The sequence below is a fragment of the Cololabis saira genome, chromosome 12, assembly GCF_033807715.1.
Source record: "Cololabis saira isolate AMF1-May2022 chromosome 12, fColSai1.1, whole genome shotgun sequence".
NCBI classification, from domain to species: Eukaryota; Metazoa; Chordata; class Actinopteri; order Beloniformes; family Belonidae; genus Cololabis; species Cololabis saira.
This window is the reverse complement of record NC_084598.1, coordinates 25524804-25539967: the sequence shown is the minus strand read 5'-3', so window position 1 is coordinate 25539967 and position 15164 is coordinate 25524804. Positions and strand designations below refer to the sequence as shown.

At 41.3% G+C, this 15164-nt stretch overlaps 1 protein-coding gene across 4 annotated transcripts in view; it reads left to right on the top strand.

Annotated features, from left to right (window-relative positions):
• The window catches only part of znf385a (zinc finger protein 385A), a 70948-nt gene extending 56236 nt beyond the window's left edge, over nucleotides 1-14712 (top strand). For all 4 annotated transcript variants that reach the window (XM_061736168.1, XM_061736170.1, XM_061736172.1 and 1 more), the window contains 5 exons: nucleotides 775-949; nucleotides 6171-6527; nucleotides 10391-10575; nucleotides 10854-10946; nucleotides 11278-14712. In XM_061736168.1, coding sequence (XP_061592152.1) covers nucleotides 775-949; nucleotides 6171-6527; nucleotides 10391-10575; nucleotides 10854-10946; nucleotides 11278-11523 — 1056 coding nt within the window. In that variant the 3' untranslated portion in view covers nucleotides 11524-14712. The remainder of the gene's footprint in view (nucleotides 1-774; nucleotides 950-6170; nucleotides 6528-10390; nucleotides 10576-10853; nucleotides 10947-11277) is intronic.
• The last annotated feature ends 452 nt before the right edge of the window (nucleotides 14713-15164 follow it).

Sequence of the window (15164 nt, the reverse complement as noted above, 5' to 3'; positions counted from 1 at the left end):
GTTTGTTTTACAGTCAATGTGCTACAAAGACCATTGGCGACAGCCCAGTATAGCAGCCTTATATCTCATCCCCCAGGTTGCCCCTCAGTCACATGCCTCTATGAGAGACATGGGAGTTAGAGAGAGACACCCCTGAGGAACCAGCAGTCTCCTGACAATGACTCTGAACAAACACATTAGTTAGTAGCCATCCTGTCATCGGGGGGATTAGCCTCACTAGCTTCTGTAATAGATTTCAGCACCATTTTGTTCTCTACTGGAATGCAGGAGGATCTTGCTTAGCTAAAAAACTAGACTGAAAAAGTACATGTTGTATTTTTACTGTGAGATATTATTGGCCTGGTCTTTTCTACATGGTATCATCTGAGTTACAGACTAAAACAAAATTACCAACCGAAACAGCTGACATTAATCTTTAACACTGGTACCATAATACCTCAACATACAGTGTTGTATATGTCATACAAATAAATACAAAATTACTGTATTCTAATCATTTTAGAGTTAACTCTGTGTTAAAGCTTTGATCACTGAAAGAAAGGGTCAGTTCTTAAATGTCTCGCAGCATCATTGCATTGCTTTTTTCATCTTTTCCTTGTAATCCATCTCCCACGATGGCTGACTGTCAAGATTTCAATACCCAGAAGAGATTGAACAATGTACTATCATGATGGCATGAATGCATGTGCAGGTGTCCCAGCTGTAGTCTACCTGCTGGCCATGGTGTATAATTACACAATAAGCTTTTTTTCTCTTCACTACGTCGTTCCTCAGAGCCAGGCAGAGGCCCATTACAAAGGGAACCGACATGCCAGGAGAGTCAAAGGCATTGAGACCTCCAAGAGTCGCCCTCAGGAGAGGGACAAGCTTCACGCCCTCCCCCCCACCTCATCCCCGTCTCCACCTGGAGCCCCTGGCAACGCTCCAGACAGTGAGCCCAGCAGAGCGGGTGAGAGAGCACACATTTCTGTGAAAGTGTTTGTGTGAGTTGCCTTGTACAAAATAATCACCTCAACCCACACAGGATGTTCAGATGTTTATACTTTTGCTGGAAAATAAAATGGAACATGTACAAGAATGACAATGGCTTCTAATGACAGGGGCGCCGCAGTGCAGTCGTGTTCTTGTAAGAACAACACCCGCTATGAGAAAAAAATGCTCTCTGTGTGGTCTAATACGGCTGTAGGAATGCTTTCCAATGAAGTACAGAGATTGGTGATGATAGTGCTGCGCAGTTTTATGGGGAAAAAAAATAAGCTTTTGATTAAGAACATGGGCAGCTAACCACAACTTATACACTGATATTTTTGGCAGTCTTTTAAGTAAAACTCTGGTAAAACTAAAAGCAATGATGGCTTAGGTTGAAATTCTGATATTGAGGAAACCATTGGTATGCAATTCAATTCCTTTTTACGCTTTACCAGACACATTAAGTTATATTATGACATTAAACTGAACCTCAATGTCAATGAAATGCTCCAGTTATCGCTGCTAAATTAAGAGAGTACTACAAAATGTTGATTTAAAACTAACAAAAACAAACTTGGTGATGGAATGACTGAGGGAGAACCGGCTGATATGAAACCTGAACTCTTTCCAATAATTCAATAACCATTACGATCAAGTAGGATTAAGCTGGATCTTTGTTTGTTCATTTAGACTGTGAGCAGGTGAGTTGGCACAGAACATGGCACTGCAATAGAACAGTCTCTTGGCATCTTTGCATGTGTGTGCGTGTGTGTGTGTGTGTGTGTGTGTGTGTGTGTGTGTGTGTGTGTGTGTGTGTGTGTGTGTGTGTGTGTGTGTGTGTGTGTGTGTGTGTGTGTGTGTATGTGTGTGTGTGTGTGTGTGTGTGTGTGACTGTGTTGAGGTGACCTAGTGGAAGTTGCCACACAAGTTTCCACAGAATCAGAATAGACCACTTTGCCTGAGTCTCCACATGGTGTTAATAAGTACTAAGACTAATTGAGAAAAAATAAAGATGACACCACTGGGGAAGAGTCTGATAGACCTGAATCTGAGCCAGCGGTTCTTTAGTGGTCTCAGTCTGGTTCATCCTCTTAGTTTGGGCACTAAGTGCATCTGCCCTTCTCCTTTCCCCACACAGCATTTTCCATTCACTCTGTGTCGCCCCTGAATCAAACACCAGAAGTTTAATATAACGGCCATGTTTTGGTGACATTTCCAAATGGTTACCAGACAGATTCCACCTTATTGATGGGAGGGCATGGCGCAAACAACCCAACTGAAAAGATAAAACTTAAGAAAAGAAAAACAAAAAAAAAACTAGCTTTTGTTTTTACACCAGAAAAAATGAAGACAGTGATTTTTAATGTCTTACATCTTGGAGAGATCAGAGAATCTATGCCAGATGTCATTTCCACGTTAGGGAGACTTCCTGACACAAACTTGAAGAACACGAGGAGCCAAAACAAGTCCGCCTACCATGATAGAGATCTGAAAGTAGAAGCATATGAAAGAATGCCTTTTTCCATCCAAGCCTCTTTCTCGTGACCCTGGAACTTTGCCTCTTCCTCATTTTGCAGAGTTCATGCTCCCATGTGTGTGTGTATGTATGCATTTGTGTCCTCAGCATGATCCTCAGGGCCAGCGTAGGGGGGACAGATCTCCGGGAGCGTGCAGCTGTGCATTTCCTCCACTGGAATATCGTCGTCTGGGAGACAAACAATGGGGTTGGTTTATGGGGCTAACGCGGCTCACTCTGGGGCATTCACTAGGAACATGACAAATATACATTTTCTTATATTTGATGTAAACAGAGACCAGCAGTGTGGTCAGGCCCATGCAAAGCACAGAGATGATGGTATGAGATTCCCACAATGAAAACAACACACAATTGTTGATGCTTGGATGGTTTTTCCTGTGACTGGTTTGTTGATCTCTGATTTTATGCACCGTTGCCGTCCTCTGAGAAATGAAGCCTTAATACTGTGACAGTGCAGCATATCATTGCCCTTATGACCTTGACTTTGTGTGGTCTATCATCTCTCATTAGAATATCAAACGCAGTCTGACATGATGACAATGTGAAGGGTATGCTATAATAAATTGAACTCTGTAGCCTCTACAACCATACGGCTCCCAGAGCAGGTTGTAAGTGTTACACCCCTCAAAGGGTTAGTGGTTAGCGTTGCATCAAGAGGAGGTCCTTGGCTTTGGGGAATTTGGACTGGTGAGATGAGGGTTTGGCTAAGCCCGTGGTAGACGGAGCAGCAGCTGTTATATTGGAAAGAAACTGCTCTTCGCTCTGTCCTTCCCTTGCTCTTTATCCCTATGTTGTCTGACACTCCTACTTTAATGAAGGGCCTTGTTAAAACCACTCTCATATTATAGCACTCTGTAGTCCACGCAGACACTTACAGGCCAGCACACACCCAAGGTCAATTAAACAGATGACTTTCATGTGAGAGCTTGGGTTGCATGGCTATACACTGACTGTGGTATTGAGTTACACAGAGATGACTGTACTTTCGTGCTGCGTCTATTGATGATCCCTAGGTTTACATTTTCAGGGTATTTGCCAGGTTTTTGTCCCTCTTTCAGTTTATTCTACCTGAAACAACAGAGCCCATATGAACATATGATACCTGCCTATGAGTGTGTGTGTGTGTGTGTGTGTGTGAGTGGGTGTTCTGGTATAGTCCAGACTGGGAAAAAGGGCACCCAAATGTATTATGAATGTAAGAACAGTATTGGGTTTCGTAGCTCTTTAATCATTTAGGGGGGGGGGATTAGTGGCAGACAGAGTGAACCTGCCACATTGAAGAATTTATCTGACTTAACTTGCATAACTTTCATTTGACATCTAAAATGAACAGCATATGCATCGTTGGATGGTGATCCGTACTAACGGGATTCTTTTCTTTCAACCTCATATTCTACATAACAAAGAAAAAACATACTCTTGTTTTGACTTTAAGTCTTCTTAATATTTGATTACAGGTAACTATAAACTCATCATCCTTTTTGTTTTTCTAATAAGCCATTACGAAATACAAAAACTGTAATGCTTAAAGAAGAAGAATTGCAGCAATCCAGTTCTTAAATCCTGTAGTTGGAACAACAAAACGTGCAGCCATGGAGTGGATACTATACAGTGCGCTTTAATTTCCTGAAATGGATTAAGACAGTGCAGACACACCAGACTATGGTGTAAAGCATCTGGACTGCGTTAGCTCCTCTTGCTGACCTCTCCCCATGAATAATACCTTCTTCTATTTGGCTTCTTAGGTCAGCTAGCAGAGAAGAAGGTCATTTCGCAACATTCTCAATGATTAATTAGACTAAAAGCAAATTCAGAGTTTTGAAAGGGTCAAGTAACACTCGCAGTGGGATTCTTGAGGCAACAGAAAAAGCACTTCGCCCCTGCTGCTCAGAGTCATTGGAAATGTACATGTTTTTCATTTAAGTCACGTTATATGATGGAAAAGAAATCAGTTTTTTTTTTTCCTACTTTAGACAGATTGCAAATTACTGTGCCAATGGAGGCCTGGAAGAGTTGGCCTCAAGATGAACTTGTTTTATGAAACATCGAGGTCCTGAAATGATCCATTCACTGTGTGAGGTGTAACTATTATTCAAGTTCTCATATCTGCACATTGTCATTCCCTGCTCTGCCCTCCCCTATTTGATTGTAATCCAAACCATGTGTTGAAGCAGTGGATGCATGGTTTATAACCTCACTTTTTAATGAAATTGCAGGCATGTACATACTTTTGTATGGGTAAAGCTCGTAAAAATAAAGTGCTCTGCTTTTTAATCATTTTGCTATGCGTTCATCTTAATCAGCTCAATCAGTCCTCTGATGAAATCGGCATATTTTGACGTATAAACTTCTCCATCGTGCATGCAACCTCAAACAGTCCTTTGATTCAGGACCGCTTAATTGTCTTCTCAATGCCAGGTAGAGCCAGGGTATGAAGTCTTTTTGTTTTAAAAATTCTTTTTAACTCAACATCTGTCTGACAAATGCTCTACTGAGCCAGCAGCTTTGGAGCTGGAAACTTCCAATATGCAAAGAAAAGGAATTTTGATCGTGGAAAGCAGTGGAATGGAAAGCACTCACAATGGCATCTTCATCGGAGATGATGCAAAGAGGAAACCGGTCCAAAATACACACAGTAGCATACAGTTAGACTCAGTGCTGAACGAAAATAAAAATATATTGCAGTTAGATGACAATGCACGTGGGAATATTTAAAAGGAAATTAAGCAGCAAGTGTCAACATTTGTTTACTTGTGAGAATACTGTACCACAGTTCAGCGGGCCCTCTTTTTTTTTGCCGTCTGCATTTGGCACTGTATCCTGGGGAGTTTAGAGTAAGACAAACCTTTCCAAACTTATAGGGGAATTCTTAATAACCCTACTAAATTTAGTATGTCTTATTTCAGCCAACGCTTACTATTTAGTGAGTATGAAAGGCCTTGCACGTGGGAGTGGCTGACCACAAACGTGTCTGAAAATATACAATCATGTAATGGGAGGAAATCGGAACCAGTAACGATAATATATTCCAGCACATACAACAATAAGACACAGAAACTTGAGAGTGAGGGCAAAGCTTGCGGAATTAAAACTTTTTTGGTCATCATGAACTGCCTGGACATTACTGCCTCAACCACTGCCAAAAACAACAGGTGTGAAGACAGGGGTTAAAAACATGCTGAAGCCTGTTTCCTATTTCTCTTTTTGGAAACATTTCAATACAACGTGACCACATCAGTATAAGATGAAGCCTTCAAATATATAAAGCACATGCCACTCCCTTCCCATGCACGGCTGTGTTTACGTCTTACATGTAATGTAGATTAAAAGCCCCCCTTTTTTTGTACCAATTATGACCCCTGTGGAGAAGATAAAAAGCTCCTCTAAGTGTGAGCGCTTTATGTAGGTTTGTCTGATGTTTGTCTGATCTATGGAGCAGACCAGGCTTTCCACATTGAGCTGGGAGTGGTTAACAATGTGGTTTGACATTGAAAAAAATTGTATTTCCTAAGGGAACTTTACTTCACTGTTTAAATTACGTCAACAATAAAGCAAATAGCTTTTTCACTTCTTAAACTGTTCTTGTAAAAATGTTCTTTCATTCAGTCTTCAAGTTTTCTCAAATTTCTGTCTAAGTTTTGTTTTGTTTTTGTTCACTTTTCAGATGAAACGCAACCTTTGTCCCAGTTAAACGGGTCCCTACTGGCCCCCGGGCCCCTTCCCTCACTACCGACCCCACCCACTCCACCCATGGACTCCCCATCGGCCTGCCCTCTGCTTCCAACGCCCACCACTCCCCTGATCCCCACGGCCTCCTCCTCTCCAGGTGGAGGCAGCAGCAGCGCTACCGCCTCAGAACAGCCCGCGTCCGGACCCCCAATTTCAGGAGGTGTTGGCACACCGGCCTCTAGCAGCCCGTCCAACCCAGAGACAGAGGACGATAAGGCCAAGAAGCTGCTGTACTGCTCACTGTGCAAGGTGGCTGTCAACTCCTTGTCACAGCTTGAGGCCCACAATAAAGGTGTGTAAACCGTGAGCGCTCACTCTCTGAAAATCCTGCAACTTTCCACAAATTTGCTCAAACTATGTGGAATTTACTGTGAGGTAATTCTCCTTGGATCTTGTGTTTGTGAGAGTTTCTCCCACCTTTTCAGCTGTGGTTGAATTCCTCTCTGTTTACTCAAACCACACTGTTTATGTTGGAAATGTAAGCCACATATCACATCCTGTGTGTTCAGGAGTTGTGCCAAGATAGGCTCATCCAGATGCTTTAAGTGGTTTTGTAACTTTTTAGAATGGAATCAAAAATGATTTATTTTGTTATTTATTTATAACATTTTAAAATGATTCATCATAAAAAGAAATGTGCTGCTTTGGAAGAAAAAAAGGAAAATAGATTTTGAAAGAAATTAATCTAAACTTCAGATTAATGTCATATTACACATGTGTGATATTCTGAATGTGTGAGTGTGTTTATGCTTGTAGGGTGGGGTATTACAGTATTACACACAACCAAATACAAGTATATGTCAGACTGTAAAAAACGTACTGGACAAACGTTGGCCCGTGGATCCAAAATGGGCAAATAGGCGGAAGGAGGAAGCCTGGAGGGCGCCTGCAACACACCCATCATGGCTCAGTTACCATAAGTTAGCTATTTTAGCTTCAGTTACCTCATGATGACCTAAGATACTAAATAACATTACCTTACATCAATTCTGATTGTATCTGTCAATCCATCCTCATTCCTAATGTTGCGACTGAAAAACCATTTGAAGTCAGTAATGTTGGAGGACTTAAAGGAAGACTGATAGAATTCCGATCAAACGGGTCCCACGATGACCTGATGCTACAGTAGGTGAACGTGTCCCATCTGGGTCTTAGCGGCGTTAGTCAGTTAGTCAGTCTGAAGGGGTAGCCTGGAGGGTGAAGCCCTAGGAAATTACAAGGCTGCAAAGTGATGACAGTTAGCCATTAACCCGTAAATATGTTTATTTCTGCTTCAGCATTTGACAATTTAACATGGAGGTCTTTGCAAACCACAGCGCTCAGTCAAAGATCTGTAATTATATTGCTGTGGCCCCTTACACCATACAAAATGTGTTTTTTGTCTCACTTTGGTCTCCTCACAGTTTCACATGCAGCCAAACATAAAACATATGCTCAATCCTGACTGCATTCTTGGACCTGCACCCGTCTGTAGACTTTGATTAAAAAGGCCTCTAGTCAGAGTTTCAAGTTGGATGCACCTCAGTAGAAGGAGGTAAAAAGAACACTGATCTGCAGATAAGTGATCTGTTTGATGCTGACATGCCTGGCCTTTGTAACCAAGCACTGCTCTCCTGGTTTCAAGAGCTACAGTATTTCAAAATACCTAACCATTGCGTGCGCGCTCACTCATATCGCTAACACCCAAGCCCACTTTTCTCTTTCACAGAGCACATAACTGTTTAATGTCCCTCCAAGACCAGAGAAATAAGATTTGATTCGACATTTGCAGCGCGGTTCTCTGAAACAAGGCTTTACATGTCAGTTAGCTAAAGTTATTTCTGCTAAAAGCGGTTCTTCAGACTATAGAATTATGGAACGTATGGTACTGCTTCTGGCTTATTGTTTTGTAAATAAAATATGCTGTGACTTCCTGATTCATAGAGTATTGAAACTAAAGAGAAAGTAAAAAATGTGCTCTATGTTTTTCACTTGACTATAGACCTTTGTGTGACCGTGATCTCCCCAGCAGACCGTTCTTATCTGCTGGACTTCTAGTCTGTCCTGTGGGAATTCGAAGACTATTCATTCTGCTACACATGCATACGCTGCACAAATTGAAATCTAAAAGGAGAAACAGCTTACAATAATGAAGCAATGTGACGTATCATGTCTTGAGTAATTTGCCCTATAGGTCAGTCAGACATCAACGCAGCCAAAAATGACTTCTTAATGTTGAATAGTCAATAATAGCACAATCACTACTACTGTTATGAGTACATTTATCTCTAAAAGCTTTTGAACCCTCCCCCTTCTGCTGTAATTAATTGTTTAAATGAGTTATTTTTATATCTTCCTGCATGCACACTGTTTGTTTATCATGTGCATGCACGTGATAAACATAATAACATAGTTAAAAAGCTTCTAAGCATGATCCTTGGTCACAGGCTTCTGTCAGCTATTGGCTCAAAGGTTCAAGTCTTGGATGAGTAGAAGTTGAAACAGCTGAAAGGAAAGGAAAAGCAATCTGGAAACAATCACCCTCACTCATCTGAAAAATCAAAACTGTGAATTTGTAGGTTCAAAAATAGAAGCATATGTCATGCAGATACCAAGACATGGACTGTGTGCGTGGCAAAGAGTAATCTGGCAACAACATGCACAAAAAAAGAAGGAACATTTTGAGTAAAAGTAATTTTATTTCAACATTTAGCATCCTGCCAACTCAGGGTCTGTGTGCTCGAGTGTATGCAGACTACTCGTGTGTTGTTTACACAGTGAGTCAAACTTACAAAGACGAACTGGGCCTTCATCCATTATCAGACCAAAATAGAACAAAGAGCACATTTTTGGCCACGAGCAAAACCTGTCAGTCCAGTGAGTTTCTCTCCTGTGAAGCCTCCACACTCCCCACGATCCACCCCACACCAATGACTTCACCCTCCTCGGTAACCTTAGCTCTGTTCATGGGGATTTTAAAGATTTCCCCCAAATTATATCTGAAAGTCAGAGCCAATGACAGTAGGATGCTTTTTGTTGGAATTGTGGAGGGGAACTTTTCCAACCGAGGGCAAAATGGGTGATTATTCTCACTTGATAATATGCAGTGTGTGAAGTAACATTTTTTTTTTCTTGTGCAGACTTTTTTTTGGGAAAGCAACCATTTATATATGGGGTTTATAAAATACAGGACATTGGTTTCAGGTGTAGAAAAGTGAATTGTTCTTTTTGCAATTATGATGGGGGGATTAAACTATTAAAAGAACAGACTATTTGTACTTTAAATTACTTTATATCCAAGACATGAATTGATTGCTTTTTTCTAGTGTTACACACCCTCTGATATAAGATATGGCCCATTTAATTTCCCAGCAGTATGTCTGGCAGTGGTTGCTCAGCCAGAGAAACATGATGTTAAGTACTAAATGGCATGCACCACATTGAGATTCAGATCACTGATATCTTCATTGGTTACCAGCACAACAAAAGGTTATTTTCATCTTGTACAAGTCTTACATAACTGCAGAACTATTCAGTCAAACAGTCAAAAATGCAGAGTGGTGTTGTCCCCAGCGAATTACAGGTAAAAACGCGCCAACATGTCCAAACATTCACATTTTTGGTCACAATTACTGACTATAAAAATAAGAGTTCTTTCATTGGTATCCACGACTTGTAGTAGACAGGACATAGAGTAGTAGAGAAGTTCATGGCCTTATCCTACTCAACGTTGTCAATCAGCTTCTAGGAGACTGACATAGAGGTTTGTTTTGAGTTCGTCCATCATCACCGACCGTCGGTGTACTGCCATCTTGTGGTTGAAGCTAAACTCTACAGCTTCAACAACTATTTTGTATGAAAACATGTTCCATATTTTCTGCTTATTTATTAAATAATGCAGACAGAGGGGCGTACTATTTTGTTTCATATTATGACGTTTGTCACTACTAATCTAATCTAGTCTACACCACTAATCTAATCTACAGAGAAATGCTGTTCAATCTCATTTTACTCCGGACAGGTGGAAGCTGTACGTCTCATTTGTTATAAATAGGACTCCATCTCCATTGTATTATGAAATTATCCTCCATTAGCTTCTAAAGTTATAATTTCACCCTTCTTAATGGCATTGCTAATCGGAGATCTTTGCTTCCATGTGTGTATCCTTGCATCCAGGTACGAAACACAAAACAATCCTAGAGGCACGAAGCGGGCTGGGCCCCATCAAGGCATATCCTCGCCTGGGCCCCAAGCCCAATGGAGAGCAGGGAGGGGGGCCAGTGGACCCCAACACTCAGGAAAGAACCTTCCACTGTGAAATCTGCAATGTGCGGGTCAACTCAGAACTGCAACTCAAACAGGTAGGAAGAAGAAGGATGTCCTACCACAACACAACATCAAAAACAGTTTAGATCAACTGAATGGACCTAATCACAGTGTACACGCCTCTCACCTGAAGACAGCTGGGATAGACTCCAGCTGAAGTTTTATATTACATTAAGGAAGACAGAACCTTGCATTTCCACCTCTTTTTTCATCTTTGTACTGGCAATTATTTGTCATCCACTCAGGGGAAAAAGTGAGTTTATGCAATAAGAAATACGTTTACTGAAAACTGAACTTGTTTTCTATTTCCAAGCACATATCAAGTCGAAGGCATCGGGATGGTATGGCAGGAAAGCCGAACCCCCTCCTCAGCAGACACAAGAAGCACAGAGGAGCTGATCTGACGGTAACCTTTTAAGTTACGCCACTGAATTTTGGCTGACACTGTCAGTAAACCTGAGATACACAGATCAGATGGACAGTGACACTTGAGATCATGAAGTCTGCAAAGCTTTGGAGTTCATTTGAGCCCTATTAGAGCCAGACATTTGTTTTCTGTTTGTGGCATTGTCCTATTTCTGAATATAATAGTTTATTTGAACAGAAACCTCTACATTATGACAGATCAAAGGAGTCTTTTGAAAGTCTTTATTTGTTTCTGTTTCATATTTTGGTAATTTGGAGCTAGTCATTTTAAGTCTCACCTTCTTGTCTTTCTGCTTTCCTTTCTATTTTAGTCTTCTTTGACCTTCTCCAAGGATCTCACCAAAGCTTTGGGTGCAGGGCTGCTGCCCAGCCCCTTGGCTGTAATGGCAATGGCTGCTGCAGCATCTTCAAATCCCCTGGGTCTCCGTGCACCTGCTCCCGCGCATCACCCACACCATCACCTCTTGCAAGGCCCACCTCTCAGCCATGCTATCCTGAGACCTGCCCCCGGGCCCATCCGCACCACCCATGGGCCGATCCTCTTCTCTCCTTACTGACACATCACCATGAGACTTCAGCCAGTCAGGAACATCTACTCCAAAAGCACACTGTGAAGCTACAAAAATGATCGACAAACAGCAATTGATGAGTGGGAGAAAAAAAGAAATCCAATAATTTAAATGTGTGACTGATTTTTAAAAAAAAAAGCAAGGGAAGGGAGCAATGGAAAGGAGTGGAACTGTTATGTCTCTCTTCCTCCCTTTACCTGAAACTCTCTATTCACTCTTCTCCTTTTTCCAAAAACTTCTGAGTGACATACAGATGGAATGAGCTGAGAGATATTACTAATTATGCATCGAACTCCCTTTTACATTTCTTAACACTCCTGGCCCCTCCCTTGCACTGTGGCCCAACGGTTGCCACCTTAACATAGAAAAGAAACACATGCAAGTCTTTCTAGAAACTTCAAAACATGCATAGTGTAACATTATGATTCTGGGCCAGGTCTGATTTCCTCTGTCATCACGGCTAAGCGTGTTCTTCTCATCCTATGCACCTCAACAATCAAGACAATAGTGTTATGTCAGTAGCGTAGCTGCTTCCATCGGTCTTTGCTGTATGCGCCACAAGTAGCTGTGGCGGCCTCCACGGTACTGTACATGTCCTGCTTCGGAGGCCGGCGGCTCTCCAATTTGTGACACTAGGTCTTCGCTAGATGCAACGTGACTTTGGCTGACAGGCAGGTGCCACTCACATCTGAGCATGTCTGATGGGTCAGTTAGGAGAGCCAATAAGTGATGAGGGGGGGGAGTTGCAGCCCCACGTCATTTCCGGAGAAGGTGAGGTGAGAGGACGGCTGGCACGGGTCAGTGGGCAGATTGACCACAGGCGCCATGCGTACGCGCGAAGGCCTGAGCAAATCTGTGTTTTAAAATAAACTGTACAGACGAATACCACTACAGGGCACATATGCCAACCTCCATAACAGTCAAAGGAGAAAGGAGATGGGAGGAGCAGCAAAAGTCATATTGGTACATACTGTACTGCTGTATTGAATACGTGATCATTACTTTTAGCTTAGATTGTAAGTAAAGGAAGTAATTCAGTGCTACTGAAGAGAGCATAGGTGATATTTGGCAAAATCTCTCTTCTTATTGTGTTAAGAGATATGTTGACATCCTCACATCTCCCCGGTTTCATTCTCAGACTGATTTACTGCGTAGATGGGCTGGTATGACCTACATGTGACCCGGTGTTCTGGTGTATTTATGTTGTTCCTGCATGCATCTTTACAATAAGGCTCTGCAGGGACAGGCTTTTGCAACTTTGGGTTGACTCCTTTCATTCCTGCACAGTCCTCCTACTCCTCACCTCTCTGACATCCAAAGGTTATTTGAGTCAATTACAGAAGGCACATCTGGTAACTGGCAGACCATAATAGTGAAAGGGAACAAATTAAATAGAGGAAGATGAAAGCCAAATACATTCTCGGAGAAATTATCTTGAGCTGGAGTGACAACCGCGCCAGAAGCCAAGGGGAGCCGCCCGGAGCGGGAGCCGTGACGTCCAGCTCAAGGCAACGATACTTCCTGTCTTACAACTGAAAGCCATGAAATGCACCATGATTTGTTTTCTTTTACAAAGACTGGTGAGCACTTTGTTTTATTTGGTTTGGACTGTTGGTTTGTGTTTTTAATCCACAACGAACAAAAACAACAAAAAACAAGCAAAATAGAAAATACATTAAAAAAAAATATTTTTGTAGGTAGAAGATGTTAATAAACTCATCCATGAAGGGAACTGAAGAAGGGTGTATTTGGCAAGTGACCCAGACACACTGACAACAGGCAGAGCAGGTGGGGAAGCATCTAAAACTAGATGAGCAGAAGCAGACCTATCTTGCCTGACAGCTTGAAATTAACACCCCCTTCTGAGCAAGATGTACACTGTGCCGTTTCATTGAGAAGCAATGAGCTCTAATGTCTTATCTTTGTCTGAATATTGCAATGCAATGAGCAATTTTTATCAGAGTGACTTGTTATCATTGTGACATGTTGTGACATGTTGTCTGGAGTCGTGTTAACTGGGTGCATGCCAGCTGACAGACTTTTCTGTTCTTCCATGAGGAGTTCAGGTCCTCTAAGCGATTGAGGGAGGTATGGCGAGAGGCTGAGGGGTAGCTTGGCACAGGGACCCACCCTTCATATTAAAGGGCCTTTTTACAATGGGAATTTCTGCTTAGGGAACAGGGTACAACACCAGGTATCAAAGGATTAAAGCTAGATGACCTGTTCAACAGGCTCTTTTTTTATTTGAATTACTGAGTTGCATTTTCTTTCCAGTGTGAGAAGTGTGTCTGAGAGAAAATCAGAGGGACATTATCAATGCCATTACTTAAAGCAGAAGCCGGCTTGGTGTCCGCTTCCACCATCGTGCTCTTTTTGTTGCAGGAAGTAATCTTCAAGTTCATGTTTTGTGAGTGAGACATTATTCCAGGATTTGTGCTTGACTTTCTGTTGATGTGTGCATCATATGTATTCTAGTGTGTGCTGGGACCTGCTCTCTCCTCACCTCACCGATCAGAGAAAGAGGCAACCTGGAGCTATAAAGTGGCCTAACACAGTAGTCGAAACAAAAATCTGTATGTGTTTGGTTTAGGAAGATTGATCAGTCATTGAGAATTATAGGACGGAACAATAAGTCAAGCTTCTCAAACTACTGTCACCCATACTAAGTCAGTCAGTCAAGTAGCACCAGAACTATGTTCATGTTGTCATTGATATGTTCATAAAGTGGTAATTGCCATTTAGTCATCGTCATTATTCACGTTTGGGAAATAAATGTTAGATTCCTATATTTTGGGCAGGTACTTCATGTTAGCTGTGTTTAGGCTCCTAGCCTTAGCCTTATTCTGCCCTCGGTCTCTCTCTGAGTAGAGAGAGAGAGAGAGAAAGATGGAGAGAGAGAGAGATGGAGAGGCTTATGGTGTGATTTCCTTTTGCCAATAAAGTTATTTTTGAACTTCATTATCAGAGGAAGAAAAGGTTTGTATGGCGAATTGCAGCAATACCTGACTCATTCTGGCTACTCTTGTTTTTGCAATAAGAAAAGGAAACAATAAATGTCTATGTGAGTAAAACATTATCTGTGTAATTTAAGTGAAAAAGAAACTTTATGGTAAATACTATTGATATCAAGAGAAACCATGATGGAAAAAAGTAAGTGTCAATAAATGATTAAATGATGCTGTCTGCAGTTTTTTTCTGCAAATTGTTTATGTGGCAACTCAGAGTGCATTATGGCTAAAGTGGTCTTTCGTTACATTCAAGCAGGTAATACAGTATTATAAATGCTAAGCTTGTTGTTCTACACTATAACATAGATGGCCATGTGCAAAAGAAAGGAAATTCTCTTTCAAATCTAAGGGTACGTGAAAGTGAAAGAGACTGTGATAGACTGGGGACCTGTCCATATATATATATATATATATATATATATATGTATATATATATATATATATATATATATATATATATATATATATATATATATATATATTTTTTTTTTTTTTTTTTTGTGAAATCACCCAAACGACAGCTGGAGTCAACAACCACTTCTTATTTCTTTTTTTTTTTTTTTTTTTTTTTTTTTTTTTTTACAAATGTACATCTTTCCTACACCTATCAATTTTTTCTAC